Source organism: Furipterus horrens, unplaced genomic scaffold (assembly GCF_987537825.1).
Source record: "Furipterus horrens unplaced genomic scaffold, mFurHor1.1.pri manual_scaffold_5, whole genome shotgun sequence".
NCBI classification, from domain to species: Eukaryota; Metazoa; Chordata; class Mammalia; order Chiroptera; family Furipteridae; genus Furipterus; species Furipterus horrens.
Window position 1 is genome coordinate 25,193,932 of NW_028327175.1, and position 23,075 is coordinate 25,217,006.

Genomic DNA, 23,075 nt, shown 5'->3' on the forward strand with positions numbered 1-23,075 from the left:
GAGCCATTCTACCAGCTGAGCTCCCCACCAGGGTCCTTCTGCTTCATCCATCCTGACTGACCAAACCCCCCACCCTACCCCCACCAATCCAACTGAATGGTCCCTCTCTACCCTCTACTAGACTTCATTGCCCCAGATGCCAGAGCCAAGATCTAGGCCAGGAATTCAGAGCTGCCCAAAGGAGGGAGAAGCACTTTTAAAAGATGTTCCAGAGTACCCCCAGGGTGGGACAGCCCAACTGCTGCCTACTTAAAATCTACTCTAGCTCCTGACTCCAAGTCAAACAGCTGAAGGGATGATTTGTCAATTCATTTTGGAGGGTGAAAGAAAGGAGCAAACCATTGAGCAGCACTGTCTGGTTCTGCCCCCAAATAAACAAGAGCAAGAGCCAGGGACTGGGAGCAAGCACAGGCCTGGGCATGGCCACCAACAGATTTATTTCGCCAGATAAATCCCAAGGAGCGCCACACTGACACGGAGCAAGTTTACTGTGGGCGTCCAGTCCAACCTGATGTCTATGGGGCTCTTATGAACCTAAGATGTGATTTATCCAATATGTATAATAAATATGTGAGAAAGTTCGGTCTCACAAGCACTATAAATTCCATCTGCAGAGCACAGGAAACTTTCTAACTGAAGAGAGCTGAATTTTGCACAGAATCTATTATTTTGTGACAGGTGGTAGAGTCAGAGAGAAGACAGGCTAGACTTTAGCTTCAGGGCATGAAGGGAAGACGACCCAATTCTGCTATTAAGAAGTAAGACAGGACTGCTCAATCCGGCTAGGTGCCTGGGAGAGCGCGCGCGCGCGCGCACACACACACACACACACACACACACACACACACACACACACACGGCTTTCGTTTCAAGTTCATTTTATTAAATCTTTCCTAGGGACCTCACAGGGAGAGGGAGCACCGAGGAATATATTAACCCCAAACTGACACTGTTGAGTCGGCAAATGTCACTCCCAGCCACAACCAAGCTGTTAAACTGACTCAAAAATAACCCAGCCTGGCAAAGATCAAGAAACCGAGGGGAAAGACAGTACTAAACCAGGTACCTACTGATACTGCTAACTTCTACCTCTGACCATCGTTCTCCCGCTGCAAAATGCTCCTAGTGACCCGGATTACCAAGTGATCTCACCAATTCTAGGGACTGTATTTTGAAAGAGACCAAAGAGAAACCGAGCCACCAACCTCTGGCGTGCGCCCCACGGCAAGCCGCTCCCCCAGCAACCCCGGACACGCCATCCTGCCAGGGGCAGCCAGCAGCACCCCACACACGCCCTGCGCCACGCTCCCGCCCGGGCCTCAACCTGATCCACCCTCCTCCGTTCTCCAGCGCCGAACCTGTGTCCTCCCTGCCCAGCACCTGGTGCGCTGGGCACTGCGCTTCAGGCTGCGGGCCCCGAAGCCAAGGCCGCCAGCTTCTGTGCCGCCGCCCAGACGCGCCAGCAGACGGGACTGGGCGCGGGGGCGCGGGGATGCGAGCCCCGCTCGCGCGGGATCTGGGCCAGGCGGGAGAAGACGCCGCTGCTGGGGTCCCGGAGACGCCCTGTCACGCCCCCGGCACCTCCTCCGGATCGCACAGCTCGCCTCTCCTGCGGCCACCCCCTCCTCGCCGGAGAGACACCTGGCACTGCCTCCTCCTCCAAGCCACCCAGGCACTGCCCCATAAGCTCACGCCCCGCGCCTCCCCCCAGGGTCACCATGTTCCCAGATGTCTCTCCTGAGCCGCCCCAGAGACCATGGCTCACCCGCCCCCCGACGGATCATGCTTCTGCTCGGCCACCTCCCCCTACCCCCGCGGCAGCGAATGCCAGGTTGCCCCGTTTCACAGAAGTGTAGACCGAGGCCGGGGAGGTGACAGGCTGGACGATCGAGCTAAGAAACCTGCATGCTAAGGAGGTCGAAGAGGGGCCAGATACAAAACGGCCACGGAGACCGGCCCAGATGGAATGAGAGCCCGTTTTCCCGGGCCCGGCCTCGCCAACCCCGTCCGCCCGGCCTCCGGGACTGGAGCCTCCGCCCTCGCCATCCCCGCCGCCCCCTCCTCGGCCCTCCAGCGAAAGAGACAAAGAACCGGCGCCGCAACCCGTACAGCTGTGGTCGCCGGAGTCGAGAGCCAGGGAGATTTTACTCTGGAACGAGGGCGGACAGAGGGAAGGACGAGTCGGCTGCGTCCCCGCCGAGGCGCGGCACGTAGGGCGGCGCGGGTAGCGGGACCAGCCGGTGTAGGTCCAAGAGCCCCGGTGAGGGGTGCAGTGGCCCAGCGAGAGCGCGCCGGGCCCGACGGGCGGGTGAGCACGGGGTGAACCGGGGCCCGCGGACCGCGCCTCTCGGCGGTGTCCACCGAGCGCACGGGCAGCGCTGCAGTTGCACTCACCGGATCGGAAGAAGGCCGCGATGTCGGCCAGGTCCTTGGCCGCCTCCTCGGCCCCCTCGCCGGCACCGCCCCCGCAGCCCGAGCCCGCTGCGCTGGCTGTGGCGGCGGGGCTGGAGGACGCGGCGGGGGCGGCAGCGCCGCCGCTGCTGCCGCTCATGGCTGCGGCGGCGGCCGCGCCCGGCTCGGGCCCCGCGCCCCTAGCGCTGCGCGCCGCTCGCTCCGCGTGGGGCCTGGCGGAGCTGAGAGCCCAGCTGCCCGCACCCGGCGCGCGGACGCAGAGCCCCGGGGCGGCGGCGGGCGGCGGCGGCGGCCCGGCCTGAGGAGCGCGCCCACATAGACGAGGACTCCGCCCGGTAGCCGCGAGCTGGCCGCGGGGCGGGGGTGCGGAGCCACGGCCTCGGCGGCGCCAGCCGGACCGCAGGCAGCAACGCGCGCCGCGCGAGACACGCAGTCGCGAGGGCTGGGGTCCGGGGCCAGCGGGAGCTCCGCGATCACGGACGCCGGGGGCAGCCGCGAGCCTCCATCTTGATTTCAAATGGGGAAGGAAGGAGGGGGAGGGGGGAAATCACGGCCGAGGGAACCCGGGTGAAAGGAAAAGGGAGAGCAGGGAAAGGAGAGGAAGGGAAAAAAGAGGGGCTTCGTCAATTTCCGGCGAACATCGTCAGGGGCCCGAGCGTGGGCTCCGTGGGAGGGCGGACCCTGGCGGTGGGCGGGACCTAGCAGGAGGGGAGGAGCCGCGCCGAGCGCCTGGCGCACAGAGAACCCGCGGGCTATTGCAGGAGGGTTCAGCCTGACTCCTTAATGCTCCTCCCCTGCGGCTCCGACCCTTGGAAGGAGCAGGAACGATCAGACCGTCCGGCGCAGACCTTTCCAGGCCCGGCGTTCCGTACCTCGCCGGGCGCTCGTTTCTGCACCAGCAGCACCGTCCGCCCAGCGCTCGAGCTGTTTATTACTGATATCGACCGCGGGGCCGGGTGATTCGGGCATGGGGTTGGCACTAGCGTGTAATCGGTACTCCGTAATAGTTGATGAATGAAGATCGTGAAAATAGGTTAACTACTCCAGTCCCGAGTGAGGCAAGCAGCCCCTGAACTCCTGGGGGAAGTCTCCTCCTCTGTTAAATGAAATCCCAGACTCTCTCTACGAAAATGCAGAGAATAGGGAAGGTGATGGGATTGGGAAGACCAAAGGAAGTGAGGGGCAGGTGACATCCAGCTTTAAGGAAGATCCGTGTGAAACCAGCACTTGACAAATATTCACATACAAAAACCCTAAGAGGTGACTACAAGAGAAGTATCAGAAGGATGGGTGTAAGAGGTTAAAGGATCCAACGTTGCAGAAAATAAGGAGAAAGAGAAAAAAAGATTCGTTTTTTAAAAACCTGGATGATGAAACCACTGTACGTGTATACTGGAAATGTACAAATGAATGAAGGGTGTGTGGTGGATACCAGGTTTCTCACTGTTGGAGAGGGAGATTACAGATAAGCAAGGGGAGGAAGCTAGAATGGTGCATGTGGTACCGGATTAAGGTTGGAGACATCAGTATGAATTCGTGTTTATCTTAATATAGGTACAGATGAATACGTAAAAAAGATTTACAGATATGCATATATACAGAGTGTCCCAAAAAATGTATACACACTTTAAATAATTATAAAGTCCGTGTCTATTAAAATACATTTCATTTTCAAAATGTAACCGAATCTACACATTATTTAATTGCTTTGTCAATGCCCGTTTCAAACTGACGTCCGTTCTGGTCCAGGCACTGCTGACAATGCAAAGCAATGGAATCGCAAACATCACAAAACGGCAAGCTGGGCACCCCACACTACCATCACGATGTTAGATCCTACCTTGATGAGATCTTGCCAAACAGGTGGATTGGACGAAGGGGTTTCATAGAATATCCTGCGCGTTCACCAGACCTCACACCACTAGACTTTTTTTTAAGGGGATACTTAAAAGACAAAGTCTACGCTACGAAACCTGCAACAGTCACTGAATTGAGAGCAGCCGTTGAACGAGAATGCACACAAATACCAAACAAAATGTTTTGTGATGTTCGAGATTCCATTGCTTTGCATTGTCACCAGTGCCTGGACCAGAACGAACATCCGTTTGAAAACGGGCATTGACAAAACAATTAAATAATGTCTGTAGATTCTGTTACATTTTGAAAATGAAATGTATTTTAATAGACACGGACTTTATAATTATTTGAAGTGTATATACATTTTTGGGGGACACCCTGTACGTGGCTTAGTGCACACCCATAGATTTCCTTGCTCTGTCAGCTACGTGGTCTTACAAATAACCATCCAGTAGCAATGAGTATGGCTGACACTCAGATCTTGTTTTTAACACCATTCTCCAATAAAAGGAACAGGGTCTCTTTGGGAAAATTGCTGATTCTAGGATAGGGGCAAGAAATATACAAGACCAGCCTGGAGCATCTTGTTCTGCCAGAATGTAAGAAAGTGCTCAAAATAAGATTTTTTTAAACCAACAATGAAAACAGTGAAGTGGGGGAGGGCTGTCAAAGGAACACAGGAGCCAATTAAAATAGCTCCCAGGGGCCAAAGCCAACAATTTGAGCAAGAAAATAAATAATACAATACTTGATTATAACCCAAAGTATAAAACAAATATCTATGAGTCCATACTGATGTAAATAAATGATTAAGTAAACGAAGAAGAGACTAATATCTTGTGTAGATGGATTCCAAATCATTAATGCAGATACTCTGCCTTCAACAAGATGGAATAGAGTAGCAGTTCTCAACCTGTGGGTTGCGACTCCTTTGGGGATCGAACGACCCTTTCACAGGGGTTGCCTAAGACCATCGGAAAACACATGTATAATTACATATTGTTTTTGTGATTAATCACTATGCTTTAATTATGTTCAATTTGTAACCAAGAGAATACATCCTGCATATCAGATATTTACATTACGATTCATAACAGCAGCAAAATTACAGTTATGAAGTAGCAACGAAAATAATTTTATGGTTGGGTGTCACCGCAACATGAGGAACTGTATTAAAGGGCCTGTATGGCATGTTGCGACTTCTTTCCAAAGAGTCCAAAATGGAAAGAGGGTGGAGAATAACCTTACAGTGGAGAAACCTAACAAAACACTACTTCACCCAGGTGATCAACACTGCATTAACATCAACAGTAATAAGTCACGTGGATGGTATGTACCCTTGATATCATGCGATGAGAATGGCACTTTCCTCTGCAGTCCTCCTCCCCAAAACACCTAACTCCAGTCTCATCATGAGAAAAACATCTGAGAAATCTCAATTGAGAGACATGCTACAAACTACCCAACCAGTACTTCCCCACACTTTCAAGGCCACCAAAAATAAGGAAATCAGAAAAATTCTCACAGTGGGAAGGAATCCAAGGAAATATGACAACTAAATATAATGGGACCCTGGAACCAAAAAAGGAAATTAGGTAAAACTAAGAAAATCCGAATAATATGTGCACTTCAGTTTTTTTTTTAGTAAAAATGTACCAATATGGACTCATTAGTTGTGAGTCATGTGGGGACTCTGAGAATGGGGTATATAGGGACTCTTTGTAACCATCTTTGCAACTTTTCTACAAATCTAAATCTCTTATAAGGTCAAAAGTTTATTTTTAAAATTTTTAATTGTGCAGTATCTCAAAATGAAAGAATACAGGAGGCCCAAATTTCACAGGCCATTAGCTCAGGTATGCTGACAATGTTTCTTTTTTCTATTTTTCTGTCAGGTAATTTTTATCTCCAGCTCCCATTCCTCCTCATGGCAGAAAGCTTAATCCTTGTTCAGAGAAAGCTCAGTCTTCAGGACTTCTCTTCATAAGTTGAGTGCTTTCCCCTCCCACCTTCTTCCCAAGGTTGCAGCCAAGCTCCCAGGGGCATTGAGGTCACAGCTTTGGGGAGGGGAGCATGGAGAGGTTGCACATGGCCCTTGGTCACCATGGGTTCATGCTGGCACCAGTGCAAATGTGTCCCATGCCTGTTCCCCTCCCTGACATTCCTGTCTGGACTGCAGGCAATGCTATGACCTTGTTGCCTTCTGCGATGCATCCTCCTCACCCAACCACTTGGCTTCTCCAGGTCTGCTGGCAGTCAGTGCCCCTCCTGAGCTACCCTCAACCACTCAAGAAAACATTTAGCTGCTCACAGGGGTGCTCAGTTCCCCTTCCCCCACCCATCCCACTCCAGAGAGGAAGGCCAAGTTCTCTCTGCTCCCAGATCCTTCAAGCCTCCCTTCTCAGAGACTTATCTGGAAGTCTTATGCCACCCACCACCTCTCCCCCAAATCGCAGAATTATTTCCTCTGCAGGAACAAAACCTCACTCCAGTTTCTTCAGGCTTTCTTCCAGATCTATTGTGTAGAGCATAACCTTTGGGTTCTTAGGAGACTCAGTTTTATTATTCAAAACCCTTTGCCTCTAATTACTGTATCCCCTCTGCCATGGGTTCCAAGAGTGTCTTGAAATTCAGAAGTCGAGTACTGACTTCTTTCTTTTGCTAAACATTCCTCCCATAGTAATCCTACTCTGCAGGTAGTGAATACTGAGGCCCTCTCTACTACCTAAATGGTAGAGAAAGGTCAAGAATTTGAAAAGTGAAAACTGCTGGGGCTGAGGGGAGCAGGTTGTACATCACGAAGCCACAGAAAGATTAGCAATACCATGGTGGTGTCACTTGGGAAGTGCCAACAGGAAAAGGCCAACTTATGTGGGAGAGTTCTCAGGTGAGGGCAAGTTTGAGTATTGTGCATTGACTGGAAAGGGAATGTGACTGAGTGGTAATGACTGCTAAGGGTGGGCAAGGAATAGGTGTATCTGGGTATGAAGAGCTCTCTAGTGTCAAGACCGATATATTGACCAATTCTTCTGTCTCAGGTAGAGTCAGTTCCAAGAAAGAAATATAGAAGACTTGTATCTGATGTGGGACATGCATGAAGGCTCATCCAGACTGCAATGAGAAAAAGAAGTGGCACACGGGTCCCCCGCCGCCCCGTACCCCGCCATCTGAGCAGCGGAGGGGGATCTAAACAGGGTTTCATGACAGCCGCTGTTGATCTGTTGATCCTACCCAATCTTCAAAATTCAGCTCAGATTTTATCCCCTTTCATGGTGCTCCTACATAACTCAAATTGATCTGTTTCTTTTCTGTATTCTGCAGCACCAGTCGTTCTGGCATTGAGCATGAGCTGCATTAGTACATTATTTATGACATTTGTGTTTAATTTCTTGCCTACAAGGTGAAGAGATCCTTTTCAATCAGTACACAAGCATCAGCATGTCTCCTGTGTCTGCCTAGAACTGTACCAGACCGGAAGACATGAAGCAAAAGAAATGACGGAAGCCAGCTGGGACAGGCACTGCAAGTTGTCTACTCAATAGCTCTTCTCTCCTTCTTAACAGAGCCCCATGAGAGCACCCCATTTCCCAGCTATGGTGTCCAGGTGGCAGGGTGCTGGCTGAGGAGATATAACTAGAAAGAATGGGGGCAGGGCTCACAAGAATGTGTTGGGATTCAGCATGTGCTTGCCCTTTGCCCTCTCTGCTCCACAACACAGACAAGATGCCAGAGGTGAAGAGGCCACTATGTGACTATGAGAGGGTGAACATGAGGACAGAAGCCGATGGCATTATACAAATGGCTGAGTGAGCTGCCCACCTCCAGATTTCTTGTTCCATAGAAGCATGAGAGGAAGAAAACACCCGGATTTAGTAAAGGGGCTCTAAGTTGTGTGTTCAGTTTTGTGCAGCCAAACCATAGTGTTTTGTTTTGTTTTTTGTTTTTTATCAGTGGTTCTCAAACTCTCCTGCCAAAAAACCCCTGAACATGGAGGAGGGTGAAGAGGCAGGTGAAAGTTGTGTCCTTAAGAGTCTCTGAGAGGGGAACCCAAGCAGCCACCACAAGATGAATATGTCTTTAAAGTTGCTAGCTTTTTCACCCTGACCAGTGTGGCTCAGTTGGTTGAGTGTCATCCACAAAGCAAAAGGTCACTGGTCTGATTCCTGGACCCAAAGTCTGGTGATGTTTTTCTCCCTCTCTCTAAAAATAAATAAAATATATACTTTTAAGTTGCTGGCTTTTTCTTAGAAATTCATGTGAATGTTTACTTTCCTTATACACCTGTTTTTATTTTACTATATTAATAATGTCTTCACTCACTAGTTGTTTTGTGTTGGATCATGTCCCCCTCTCCCTCCCCCAAAAGATATGTTGAAGTATTCACCTCCAGTACCTTCAAATGTGAGCTTATTTGGAAATAGCATCATTGCAGATATAATTAATTAAAAGGAGGTCCTACTGGAGCTGGGTGAGCCCCTAATCGAATGTGGCTGGTGTCCTTATAAGAAGATGGCTCTACGAGACAGAAACACACAGGGAAAACGCCACATAGAAACGAAGGATTGGAGTAATGCATCTACAACCAAAGGAATGCCAAAGATTGCTGGCAAACCATCCCAAATTGGGAGATAGGCAAGGAAGGCTTTCCCTGCAGGTTTCAGTGGGAGCATGGCCCTCTCAGCACTTTGATTTCCGACTTGTGACCTCCAGAACTGACGCAATAAATGTCTACTGTTCTAAGCTACCAGTGTGTGGTACTTACAGTTATAGAAGCTTAGGAAATACACAAGCTAATCCAGTCTTCCACATTTTTTTAGTGAAACTGTCATTCTAGGAGACAGAGTTATATAATGATCTTATAGATAATATTTGATGGGTACTTGCAATAAAGGAAAATAAAGAATCCAGAGGACCATTGTACACTTCAACTTGAGGACTACTGGAACAAACTAATGTTAATGAGGACATACTATAGAAATGTCCAGGTGAAAATGTAAGCTATGGACTTGACCTCTGGCCAGAGCTGGAACTCTAACTCCAAATTTGAGCCAAAGAGCATAAAGATACCTGGAGCTTCTGGTCTTGACTAGTTTACCAAGGAGCGATGAGGGTAAGAAGTAAGTAGGGCATGGTGCCAAGGGCTGGGTTGTTATGTTCTGGTCACAGTGGGGGAGCTGTGGTAGAGATGTGACTTGAAATGTGCTCAGTTCCTGGAGCACATTAAGAAGCATGCGGAAGGAGAAGAGCAGACCCGTGGGGGCCAGGGCAGCTCATTCAGCCAGGCCACACTCAACCTCCTCACAGATGGCTCCAAGTAAACCCAGCTTCTTGGATTCCTTTGACTTGGGGTGACCTCAGCTAAGCCACAAAGCCAGAAAAAGGTCCCAGCCAGAGCTTTGCTTGTCCTGCCCTGAACCCATATTCGCAGGCACGGTCCCCAGGAATAGCTGACTAGCCTAGAGGGTTCATTAGTAAGAGTCTTTTGGGCCCCTTCACACCAGTACTTTCTCCAGTCATTGAGATACTGCTGAACGTACAAACCAAACAAAGAGGCCCCAGGTGGGAAGTATAAAAGAGAATTAGAAATGACCCTGGAAAATGAACAGGGGATGGCACTTGGAAGCATTTCAGGTGCACAAGGGGCATCAGTGTGTGTGTGTGTGTGTGTGTGTGTGTGTGTGTGTGTGTGTACATGCACACATGTGTCTGCACATATGCTTAAGCTTACCTGCATCTGGGCTACAAGTTAACAAAGATCTTGATGTGGTAGCAGGGAAACCCAATAGTACAGGGAGAAAAGAAAATGGTAGACATGGCTTTGAAATGAGCTCAGTTTTGGAGGTGGCAATGTTTTATTCTTACTGGGAAGGAAATGAAAAGAGTGTCTAGGAGAAGCGACAATTTTATATTTGCTCCTTGGCTTCCAATTGACCGATGTTATAGGCTCATTGCTTAATAACTGATGACTTTCTGTTCCTGGCTAGTAACTCAGAGCTTCATATTGAACCCCTAGCCCAAAACATGAAGAATCTGAAATTCTTCCAGGTGAGATTTATTCGTTCTGATCCTGGCCAACTTCTGGTCTTCAAGATTTCTTTTTAATGGAGAAGTACTCCTGGGAGTACTAACACCTTAAACCCTTATCACTTAATGCATTATAGAGAGGATTAGTGGATTAGCCCAGGGTTGGCATGAAGTAATGAGGGATAAAAGAAAGAAAAGAGAGATGGAAGTAACAATAGGGGGGAAAAAAGCCACTTAACTTTGCTTTTGTCTAGAGCTGGTCCTACTGCTTCTGTTGAATATAGACCCTGAGAAAGTTCTAACCCTGGTTGTTTTGTAGGAATAGTAAGGATTTTTATATTTTAAGGTTATTGGTTATTCACTGAAGGTCTCCCATCACACACAGGAAACCACATAAAGACTTCATGTCCAGTTTGGGGCTTTTCTAGAAATCTTGATTTATTTATGTGGTAAGTATTTTACTGTGCCCCTACTATATAGCAGGCATTTTAAAGCTACAGTAACCAAAACAAGCAACATAGTTAACTTTCTAGAAGGATGGAGAGAAAACAATAAACAAATAAAATATCTAGTGGCCCAAGGATAATATGTACAATGGAGAAGAGCTAGACAGGAAACAGGAGAAGGTTGGAGCGAAGAGCAGTGGGCAACATTAGATGTGACATTTGAGGAGAGATCAGAATGAGAGAATGAACCAAGTGGATATCTGGGTGACAGCAAGAGCAAAGGCCCTGAGGCAACCCAGTGCCTTCACAACCTTTGTGAAGAATAGAGGGGAAGACACTGTGGTTCAGCGTGGAGGAAACTAGGAGAAGCAGTAGCTGAGATTCAGGAGCCTCATCTTGTAAAATCCTATAAGTGCTTTGTAGGGACTCTGCCTTCCAATCAGAATGAGATGGCAGGTGTGGATTATTGTGCGAGAAGATTTTAGTGATTTGAGGTTGAAAATGGGAGGGTATGTGGACTCATGAGAATATTGGGAAATAAAGCAGAAGTTTGTAAAAAGCTTTGTATATGACAGTAGTGGAGACATCCTTAACTAGAAACCAGCAGCTGTCAGCCAGGGTGAAGCCTCCGGAAGATGCTGGAAGGCCCTCACATCAACTCATGGGACCTGTGCCCAGGCAGGGCTGGCTGGAAGTAGAAGGACACCTACCTGTGAAGGGAGAGCTGGGGCAGCCCCAGGTGACTGGACTGGGCCCTGCTGCCTGCCTTGCGCTGATCGGATGTGCTCTGCAGCCACACTCAGAGGGCATGGTCCCTCACAAGCTCAGGGGGCCTGCCCATGCACCTCCATGTCCCCCCACCCCCCTGCCTGCTCTTAGGGACTCGGATGACAAAAGACATAAGAAAGCTACTTCTTAGACAGCACCTCGGGCTCTTTTTATTTTTTATCATGAGCCTCAGAGTGAAACCAGAGTCTACCCAAAGCAACAGGGAATCCCTATTAATGAATTGGAATTTTTTTCAAAACCAGTAGAGTTCACAACTTCGAGGGGTGACCAGGTAGATAGCATCATGGAGGGAAAAGAGGCCCCAGAAGTAACTGGTTCTCGTGCCAGCTTGGACACAGGGTAGCTTTGTGGTCCTGGGCAAGTAAGAGAGAGAAATGAACATTGCCTGCTTGACCCAGGCTTCAGAAACCACCCTCCTCTCCAGGGAAGGCCCAACATGTAGGCATCGCTTCCACCAGGAAGCCTTCATTGTCTTCCTCCTCATTCCTGACCTCCCTTCATTGGAGGGGTAAGAAGGCACCTGCGACAAGCCAGACTGAATTCATTGCTACCTGTATCAGGACACTTGGGAGAAGGAGGCCAGAAGTGCACCAGCAGAGGAAGTACAGGGAGCAAATGAGAGAAAGGGCTGCCCTTATTCTGGCCTTTACCCACCTCCTGCAATGAACCCTTTTTCTGAGATCATGGAGCTGGGGTGCATGCTGTTTCTAGCTAAAAGAACCCTCACTGGAAAGGTAATCAGGCTCAGAGAAGCAAGGAAAGGAACAAATACCTATTGCTTGAAATATAGCATCTAGATTTTTTTCCAAGGTGGTGGGACTGGCATTTGAATCATTTAAAAGCCATGCTCTCCATTTATTCACTCTCCCTCACCATTCCCAGTCCCCATCTCAGATCCCTGGTCTTCTTGCCTTCCTGTCTCTTCCACTCTCTCTGACATTATCTAATTGGTGTCCCTTTATATTTATCTTTCCTGAGATAGAATGAAGGAGAAGCCAATGATGAGTAGCAGTGAGTCACACATCAGTGGACCTCCCCAATCTAGAATTTTAAGAGCCACACTAAACAGAATATGTCCAGATTATTTTAGCTTGGAGCTCTACTGAAATGATGAAGATTTTACATTATGTGCTCTGCCTTTACTGAGACTCATCTGCATTTGAAGATGCTGGCCTTCTGTTAACTTCCCTTTAATAAATAAAGACCCAGATACTAGCAGTTTTAGAATTTGATAGTAGGAAAGTTAGTCTCTGACAGATGGTTGTGCTTCCTTTTATGAGCTAATGCAAACTATCAAGATGAAACTCACCATGTTTCTTTTTATTCCTTGGAAGTCAAGTGCTTATTTGAGACCCTGTGTTATAGTGGTGAGTTCACAAGCACAGAAAGTTGAATATTCACAATAATGTGACATCATTTGTCTCTGCAGGTGCCTGAGGCTAGGGAAATCTGGGAGCCACAAAGGTTTACAACAGGAGAAGGGGCATCTGTCTCAGGGAAAAGCTCTTCCTCTGGACCTTCTCCACACTTAAGCATCACCTCTGCTATTACTCCTTTGACCATAATCCCAGTGAGCTTCCCAAAGCGCAGAGTGGGTTATACTTCTCCTGAAAAATCTTTGATTCATTCCCCGCCCTTCAGAATGTTCTTCAGACTCTTTACATGACATTAAAAAACCGCCTTGTTAGCATCCCAAACTTTAGAATCTCCTGGAGCCTTTATTTTAAATCCACAGTTTGGGGTCTGCTCCCAGCAGAATATCTCAGGGTGTCCAAGGGACCCCCCAGTTTCAAAGCCCTGGTGTCTACATGTGCTGTAGCACTTGGACAGGAAGGCCCCTGGAATGCTGACTTAGACCAGGGCCTCAGCCACTCATACAGATGGAGCTGGTGAGGTACAGCCAGAGGCTCCCACTGTTCCAGAGCCTTCCACCACACCTGTGCTCCCCACGGGACTTCTGCTCTTGATGGTCAGATGTGAGAACCCTACCCACCAATTCTACAGTCTCACTACTATTCAGAAGTATTTCCCTGTGTAATCCAATGGCACTTCTCATGACTGTCTTCCCTACCAGTTCCTTGAGAGTGGAGACTAGCCCATTTGTTCTCTGTGTCCTTTACAGTTTTTGCTACTCAGCTCCACAGACTTAGAAAATGTTCAAAATATGACTGCTGAAATCACAAATCACAAAATCTGATTTTAGTCACTTATTTTTAAATAGGAATGTTAGTCAAGCTATTGCCTCCCACGAGACAATTTAAACCTTTTCTCTAATTACTTTTCTCCAGTTATGCAACTGAATGTTTTAGCAGGCCCTGCAAAGGTCTAGGTTTGGGGAGCCTTGGAAGCCATTTCCAGAGCCAGGGGACCCACACCAGCATCCTCGAGCACCCCTGCAAGCCACAACCCTTTCCTCATGTCCCCCTTGGAAAAAAAAGGAAAGAGCTAAGTAAAATCTACCAAACCAAGACTTTTGAATGGCCAGTTTTAACCCAGCCCAACCACCCTGCTTTTCTCAGCATCTCTCTTTTCTTGGCCACTGATTATGGCCTCTTCACCAACAGCCAAAAATATAGGATGTGGGAACACTTGAGCAAGAGAGCAAAACCAGAATGTTTTCAGCTTTGGGGAAGAAAAAACTTTTTTTTTTGGTTGGTGTTGGTGTTGTCTTCTTTCTTAAAATTTGAGACTTATCAGTCATTATCTAAGTGATCAATAGGTATTTATTGACCCTCTTCTGTGCTAGGTATCATGCCACTAACGATTTTGTGCTGTGGACCATATTTCCATATCAGTGTGTTTATTTCTTTAATTTAAATGTCTATACCTGTTTGAAAAAAACCAAAACTTTCTTCAAAGTGAGTGAAAAATTATCTTACTTATGTGACATTTTCATTGTGTCAGATTCTACAGGAACTTACCATGTCCATTTCTCTCTTCTTTGAAGGCGCATAGACTACAATTCCCAGAATCCCTTGCAGTTAGATGGGGCCATGTAACTACATTTTGTCCAATAGGATATCTTTATGAACCTCTATTCTCCACTCTCCGTCCACATCAGCCTTGGAGGCCACACATCCTAGATGGTGAAGGTACAAGATGAAGCAGAGCTACCAACCTGTGATAGACTAGGACATGAATAAAATTAACTTTCATTTTATTAAGCCTCCGAAATGTGGGGGTATATTTATTAGCAAAGCTTTTTGAGTAATACATATTCTTTCTTCAATTTAATGGTATGTTTTGATTGGTTTGGTTGATTTAAGTTCTTTCTAAAGAGCTCTGCATCCTTTTTCTCTATTTTACAAATCTAGCTCAGTGAATAATCTTGAGAAGAAATGCACAGTAGACACTGATGCTACTTCCCATATTCCCATCTGCTTTCCATGATCTGACCACAGGTAGTTTCCTTTTGAGTCTATTGGCCCCAAGCTCACAAAACACATATTCATGGCTTTACTTTTTCTATTTCCCTAGAAAGTTTATCAAGACCTTATTACAGTGCCCTGGCTGCTGCAGCTCAGTGGATTGAGCGTTGGCCTGAGAGCCAAGTGTTGCTGGTTCGATTCCCAGTCAGGGCACATGACTGGGTTGCACATCAGGTCCCCAGCTGGGGGCACAAGTGAGAGGAAACCACACAGTGATGTTTCTCTCCCTCTCTTTCTCCTTTCCCCTCTCTCTAAAAATAAATAAACAAACAAACAAATTATTTTTTTAAAGACCTTATTACAGCTCCTCACACTAGGATTATCCTAAAATGCACTTATGAAATTAAATTAAATTCTGCAGACACTAGCTCTACCCTACCAGAGTAGCCATTCTAACAAAATTTGGAAAAGTTGTGTCGCTTGGTTGTCTTCTCTCCCTCACCTCCTGTTCTCTTCCTGGCCTGTGGGAGTTTGGCTTTCCTCACCAAACCCAGCAGACACTTTCCTCTCCTCCATTGTACTGGTGTGAGTGGGAGAGGTGACTGTATGCTTGTGTCCCATTCCCAGTTCCTTCTATGTGCATTGACCTACCTGGCTGGTGACTTTGGGAGGGGGAACCGGGCAGGCCCAGTCTTGCTACTCCTTGTTTTTCTCTTGAGAACAGAGGCTGCAGGGAGCTCGCATTGGGGCCCTCTCCTTGTCTACGGCCCTGAGTGGGGAGGCCCACAGGGGTCCAGCACTGCCTATGTCTGGGGTGAGCTAGGAGGCCAGGTTTCAGTACTGGGTGTGCATTACTGTCACCCACGTTAGCCACCGTGTTGGTTGTCAGTTTTATCAATAGTGAAGTTGGTTGTCAGTTCTTTACCTACCTATTCCATTATTTCTCTCTTAATCAGTTCAGAATGCCTTTTAGGAAAACAAGAAACACTTATTAACCCCCTCTCCCATAACTCCCAATAGAGTTTGTTGATCTCTCAGATGTCCACATAAAACCCTGTATTTAACTCTATCCTATTCCTGTCACAGTGTATTGTAATTTCCTATGGACTTCTGTGTAGTTCTCCACTAGACCGTGTAATTGTGGAGGGCTCTGTGCTGTATCATCCAGACCTCCCTTCCATGAAAGATATGCTTCCCCAGCTGCCGAGAACACTGTCAGCAAACAGCTTTCAGCTGTCACCCTCATCAGGGAGTGTCTCAGCTGTAGCAAACAGTCATGCCCAAGGTCATGCCCGTTCCTGGGGCAGCCCATATCCAGATTGGCTGAGGCCTGGACATCTCAGCCAAACTCAGGACAACTCTGATGGGCTATTCTAACTCCTTGGAGTTTGCTGAGACTGTAATCGGGCCTTTCTTGTATCTGACGTGTATCTGATAGTCCTGTGTGTACCAAAGGAAAAAAATAAACGACTACCTGAAAACTGGAAAACAAGGTTATGCTAAGGGCTGAAAGGAGGCTACTGCACTGGTGTTGGGTTTCAGCTTCCTTTGAGTTCTGTCGTTAAGGACACATTCTGAGACTCTCGATCTGAAGTAAATACTCCAGGGAGCAACATGTCTGATTATTATCAAAGAAACAAAATAATGGTAGAAATGCAGGACTCTCAAGAAAAAACAATTACAATTTGATGGGTGTGGTAGAGGTCCACTTAGCTCTTGCTGATCACAGATCTAGAAAAACTTTTCACTTCCAATGTAGGGCAAAAAATAGGGCCTGTCTGGTGTCTTGCTTTACAGAAAGTCAACATAAACAGAAAGATACATAGTCCTTCCAGGCTAGGCATCTGAACAAAACTTGGCTGATGTTTGCCTCTGGCTAAAACAGTGTCTCATATTTCTAAAGTGTGTTACTTTCTTTTTCTTTTTTTATTTATTTACTTTTAGAGAGAGAAGAAGGGAAGGAGAAGGAGAGGGAGAGAAACATCAATGTGCAAGATACATGGATCTGTTGCCTCTCACTAGGCCCCAGCTAGAGACCTGGCCCGCAACCCAGGCATGTGCCCTGACTGGGAATCGAACTGGTGACCCCTCAGTTCAGAGACCGGTGCTCAGTTCGCTGAGCCACACCAGCCAGGGCTAAAGTATGTCACTTTCTTAGTTATGTCCTACATGCACAGCCTTTCATGTAACTCCTTGCAGGTCAAGGACCAGTTCTGCATCCCCGCACACATTCGCTCCTTCATTCAACTGTTATTCAGCACCTACTGTGTTGTGGTGTGTGCAACCTCTGTAGGATGTAATAATAAATAAGTAAATGAACAAATAAATAATAATAAATAAATAAATAAAAATAAATAGAGAGAGATAGATCATGCCCCACACTTCCTTCCTTCCTTCCTTCCTTCCTTCCTCTCTTTCTTCCCCCTTTCTTTTCCTCTTTCTCTCTTTCTATCTCTCTCTTTTTAAGTATATTTTATTGATCATGTTGTTACAGTAGTCCCAACTTTTTCCCCCTTTGCTCCCGTCTGCCCAGTACCCCCCTTCCCTCCAGCAATCCCACCCCCCTTTGTTTATTTCCATGGGTTGTGCATATAAGTTCTTTGGCTTCACCCTTTCCTATTCTATTCTTAACTTCCCCAGTCTATTTTGTACCAACCAATTATGCTTCTTAGTTTCTGCACCATTTCCCCATTTCTCCCCCTTCTCCCTCCCAACTGATAGCCCTCCCAATGATCCCTATACCTATGATTTGGTTCCTATTCTGGTTTGCTTAGTTGGATTTTGTTTTTATTTTTTACAGTTAGTTGTTGATAGTTTTGAGTTTGTTGTCATTTCAATTTTCATAATTTTGATCTTCTTTTTCTTAAGTAAGTCCCTTTGACATTTTATATAATAATAGCTTGGTGATGATGAGCTCCTTTAGCTTTACCTTGTCTGGCAAGCACTTTATCTACCCTTCCATTCTAAATGATAACTTTGCTAAATAGAGTAGTCTTGGTTGTAGGTTCTTGCTTTTCATCACCTTGAATACTTCTTGCCAGTCTCTTCTTGCCTGCAAAGTTTCTTTAGCAAAATCAGCTGAAAGCCTTATAGGCGCCCCGTTGTTGGTAGCTATCTGCTTTTCTCTTGCTGCTTTTAAGAGTCTCTTTATCTTTAACCTTTCGCATTTTAATTATGATGTGCCTTGGTGTGGTCCTTTCTGGGTCTAGCTTGTTTGGGACTCTCTGTGCTTCCTGGACTTATATGTCTATTTCCTTTGCCAAATTTGGAGAGTTTTCCTTCATTATTTTCTCACATAAGTTTTCAATTTCTTGCTCTTCCTCTTCTCCTTTTGGCACCCTTATGGTTCGGATGTTTGCATGTTTAAAGTTGTCCCAGAGGTTCCTAAGTTTATCCTCATTTTTTTCAATTGTTGCTTCTTCATTCTGTACTGGTTGACTTTTTTTTCTTCCTTATATTCCAAATCATTGATTTGAACCCCAGTTTCCTTCCCTTCACCACTAGTTTCGTGTAGATTTTCTTTCGTTTCATTTAGCATAGCTTTCACTTCTTCTCTTATGCATTTGCCATACTTATGCATATGCCATAAGGATATCTGTCAAGTCTGTGAACATCTTTATCACCAGTGGTCTGAACTCTGCACCTGTTAGGTTGACTATCTCCTCATCTGTTAGGTTGGCGATCTCCTCGTCGCTTAGTTCTCCCACTGGAATCTTGATCTCTTCCCCCTTTTGGGCCTTACTTTTCTATCTCCTTATCTTGACAGGCTCCTGTGTTTGTTTGCCTCTGTGTCTTAGGTAGAGCTGTCACACCTGTTATGTTGTAAGGGGCGGAGCTTTAGGTACTCCTCAGTACAGGGCAATTTGTTTCACCACGTTGTGGCACTGTATGTGGGGGTGGAGTCTGAGAGGGAACAATACCGCATGCTCAACACTCTCCCCTTTTCCTGGCACTTCTCCCACTTTTGTATGGGACCGACGCCTCTCTAGCTGTTACTCTGACTGTCGTTCCCAGAGTGGGTGGCTCTGTGGGCATTCTAGGACCGTGGGGGCCCTTTAAACAAGTGGACTCTGCTGAGAGATTGGCAGTTTCTGCCTCCACTTTAACTCCCACTGGTTTGCACAGTCAGAAGCAATGAGGCTTGGTTTTCCCCAGCGCTGGGACCATGAGGTGTTCTGTCTGGTCAGGAGCTGGGAATGCTCCCCAGCTGTCCCTCCCGACTTTTAAAAACATGTGACTGCGCTTTTCACCGGCTTGCTGCTGCTGCCGCTGCTGCCGCCACCACACCATGTGTTCTCTGCCCCTGTTCCGCCCCTCCTACCTGTCTGGATGAGTATTTCTTCTTTGTATCTTTGTTTGTTTGACTTCCATGCAGCTTGATTTTCTGGAACTTCTGGTTGTCTCTAGTTTTGAGGTAGTTGTATTCCTTCTTAGTTGTGAAGGGAGACACAGTGTATCTGTCTACGCCTCCATCTTGGCCGGAAGTCTCTCTCTCTCTCTCTCTCTTTCTTTCTTTCTTCCTTCATTCCTTCCTTCTTTCTTTCTTTCTACTAATATAAGCATTTCCTGTGTTGTTTGTTGTTTACAACCTGTATGGGAAGCAAAAAAAAAAAAAAAAAAGAATCATTCATGGATCCCCATTTTAATGAGAATAGAGTCTTACAGAGGAAAAATATGTACATATCAATAATAGGCTATAAGAAGAAAGTGGTAGGTGACATAGGATAAGAAATTTGGAGGGAATAGAGTCTGGCCAGCAGAGATGACACCATCTAGACAGTGGCATCTCTTTTCTTGAGCAGATGAGTGGGGTGTGGCCAGATTGCATCTGGGGAAGAAGCCTCCCTGACACTTGGGGAGATCAACTTCTCTCTGAAAGGTGACAACTGACTTTCTCGTCAGAGCACGTGCTCTTTTGGACACCACGCTTCTCACAAACCTTTTTTCCTTTCAAACCTAATAGCTGTCTGCCAGTGGCAGAGGAAACAGAAGATGGGACTTTTCAGTTAGACTGACCTGGCTTCCAGTTTCATATCTGCCAACTTCTAGCTTCTAGGGCCCTGAGTAACTCACTTGACTAATAAACCTCAGCTTTCTCACCTGTGAAAGAGTCCATAAGCCAGTGTTCAGACTCCAGGTGGATTACCTGGAAAGCATGCAGCAATGAGCTTGGCATGTCGCTATGGAAACACTGTTTTCCAATACTTTCTTTCATCAAAAACCCTAGCTGAGCAAGTCCCCAGAGCTATTGTCTGGGCCCTCCCCAGTGCTATTGTCCAGGTTTGTGTGTGGCAGTGGCTGGGAACTGGCTGGTGCACCTACAGGCTGCCAGGTGCCAGATTGAATCCTGGAGATGCCCACCCTTGGTTTTCAGCACTGGGAGGGGCGAGGAGGGGCTGAGGGGAAGAAGAAGACAGCAGGAGGAGAGTTACAACAGATGTAAGCACATTACAGCATCCTCTCCATGTATCAGCCCTATATCAGGACACCTGCCAAGAATCTTCCATGATAAATGTCTTTGTGCTTTTGCAATTCACTCTATTCTGAATGCCCAGCTCTGGCCGCCACCCCTCATGATGCATGCCAGCCTATAGTCTTGGGGCAGCCTCCATGCATTAACCTCCTTCACCTGAAGATGGTCTTCACCCTGCAAGCTAAACTCTCTTATCGCAACATCTTCCAGGTATTTCTTTAATTGTGTTTCCTTAGAGGAGCTGCTAAGTTATACTAGCCCCAGAATCCCACCTGTGGGATTATAGTGCAGGTTTGTGTGTTCATTTTTGTTTTAGCCCTATTTTCCTTGTCTATTTTTAGAAGATGTATTTTTTAGAAAATGCCCCCTCCTCCAGCCCAGAGTGAAAATAAAAAGCATTAGAATGAGCCTATCAAGCACGAAGTCATTCCCAGTTTTAATTCTGGACAGTGGGAACTGGCCTCCCTTTTGTGCCAGCATCCAGGCCTGATTATTTGCCTTCATCGCCCATGTCACACACCACAATACTTGTCACGTGAAGGCTTTTGATGAACTGCAGAAACTGTTAAGTGCTTGGAGATGATTTTTCTTTTCTAATGCTTCTAGGATGCACATTTCTCTCTACCTGCCATGTGCTTGTTTACTTCATCCAGCGTGTTCTGCATATTGATGTCAGATACCTGCCTGTGTCCGTGATGCAGTGTATAGCTGTGAAAACGCACACCCCATTTTGAATACTTCATATGCTTTTAAAAGTTGTTCTTCTCTTTCTAGGCCTTACCCAATGGTGAGGCTGGGGGTGGATAAAAGAAGTCAGCATTTTTGCTTATCTGTCCAGCTGGGAGTGTATCCAGGTGGCTGCTCAAAGTTTTCACTGCACTTTACTACAGTTTGCAGGGAGCTCTAGAGTGAGAGCGTGGGACATGCAGTAAGTGCCAGCTCTGGGATGAAGAAGCTACAGAGAGAGAGAGAGCTAATGGCCCATTGTCAGTCCTAACATGTGGTCTCCTCACGGGCCAGGCCCTCTCTAGTCAGAGCCCTGGCTCTTGGCAGCAGCCCCTCAGCTGTTCTGGCAGCCACTGCCAGCCACTCCTGGGGAACACAGGCACTTCTGTGTCCCTCCCCACTGTAAGTCTGCCTCGGTCCAAGAGACTGACCCCAGAATCAGCAGCAGCTTTCAACTTGAGCCTTTTGTAGCTGAACAATGGTTAGCTATGGCTCTCAGAGCGCCTCTGGGGCTGCTCCTTTCACAGCGGGATTTCCTTCTGTGCGGGTTTTTCCAGCTGTCTTTGTCTCTGGTCTTGTCTGGCAGATGTCTGTGGCCTCGGAGAGCCTTCTAAAAAAACCAGTGACAACTAGACTTGGGTGCCTTCCGGGAAAACTGCAGTAAGGGAACTTCCGGGGTCAGCTGAGGCCTTGGCAAGAGTAACATTGGCAAATGGCAGGATGCCACTTGCCTCTACCCTCCTGTGCCCTTCTCCTCCAAGGGAAGCAGAGCACTTTGGGGGGCATTTAGGAGATGGCTTCTGGTGCAGGCCCATGGAGATAAATATCAAATTCCGAGAATTCCTCTTTTGAAGGCCTCCTGGAAACCTATAAAGAACTCCTCAAGCATGTGAAATATGAAACCACAGGGTAAGCTTATTGGTTTTTTAACCAACACGATTAACCTGATATATCCAAAACAGCCATCCTTCCAAAGTGAAACCAGTGAACTCACTTCAGTGATGGTTTCCCTGCTTCACACATGATTGAAACTCTTCTTTTGGAATTCTTTTCTGGATTAACCAATTCAATAATTGGTTAAACACTACCAATATCCCAAAGAACTAATAATGGGGAAGGAGTAAGTAAAAAATAGCCTAAAATATAGTCATTAAAATGTTGTTTATATAGACTGTGGGACTATACTTATGGTAAACATGAAGTAAAAAAGGAATATATAAATATACATTAATTATTTCAAATTTATTTTTCAAAACAAAGTAGACACAAACATAAGACAGAAAGAAAATGTCCCCAATGGTAATAGTAGTTGTATTAAGTCAGTGGAATTATAGGTGATTAATATCCCCCCCTTTTTTTTTTCTATTTTCAGAAGTGTGATTATATACTTATGTAATGAAAAAATGTATAATTTTTTTTAAGTTCTATAGAAATTATTGCCCGAGACAAATTAATTTAATAAGCTTAGGAGAAAAATCAGTCTTATTCATTTAAAATTACAATTACTTTTGATAAAAATTGCTATTGTGCCACTAATCACATCTTCTCTGACACTGGCTATTTCTAAAAAGTAGATGTACTTTAGAAAGTGGTAAAATTTGCTACCATTAACCATTTCCATGAGAGCACAGAGTTTTGCCTATTTTGCTTAGTGGTATATTCCCAGGCCCTGGTTTGCTGTTTCACACATAGTAGGTCTTAATAAGTATTAGTTGAACAAATGAACAGGCTGGAGGTTGTAAAAGGTGTTGGAACATAGGACAGAGAATGGGGGGCTGTAGCAGAAAAAGGCCAAGGACAAGAACTGCAAGACAGGTTTTGCAGAAGATACTATGCTGCACACTCCAGGATTCACCCTGGTACCCTTAGGTCACCTCCATGTTGCTGCTTGTCCCTCCCAACTCCAATGTGCCTTCATTTCTCCAGGCCCCTGTCTGCTGCTCTTCTTGGAGGGCAGCGCTTGGGTTACTGATTGGCTCA

The 23,075-nt window shown here is 46.5% G+C and overlaps 1 protein-coding gene across 1 annotated transcript in view; it reads right to left on the bottom strand.

The window, feature by feature from the left end:
- The window catches only part of TRIO (trio Rho guanine nucleotide exchange factor), a 329,457-nt gene extending 326,906 nt beyond the window's left edge, over positions 1 to 2,551 (bottom strand). Inside the window, exon 1 of the mRNA XM_090276222.1 lies at positions 2,395 to 2,551. Within this exon, the coding sequence (XP_090132348.1) occupies positions 2,395 to 2,551 (157 nt within the window). The remainder of the gene's footprint in view (positions 1 to 2,394) is intronic.
- Positions 2,552 to 23,075: the final 20,524 nt, after the last annotated feature.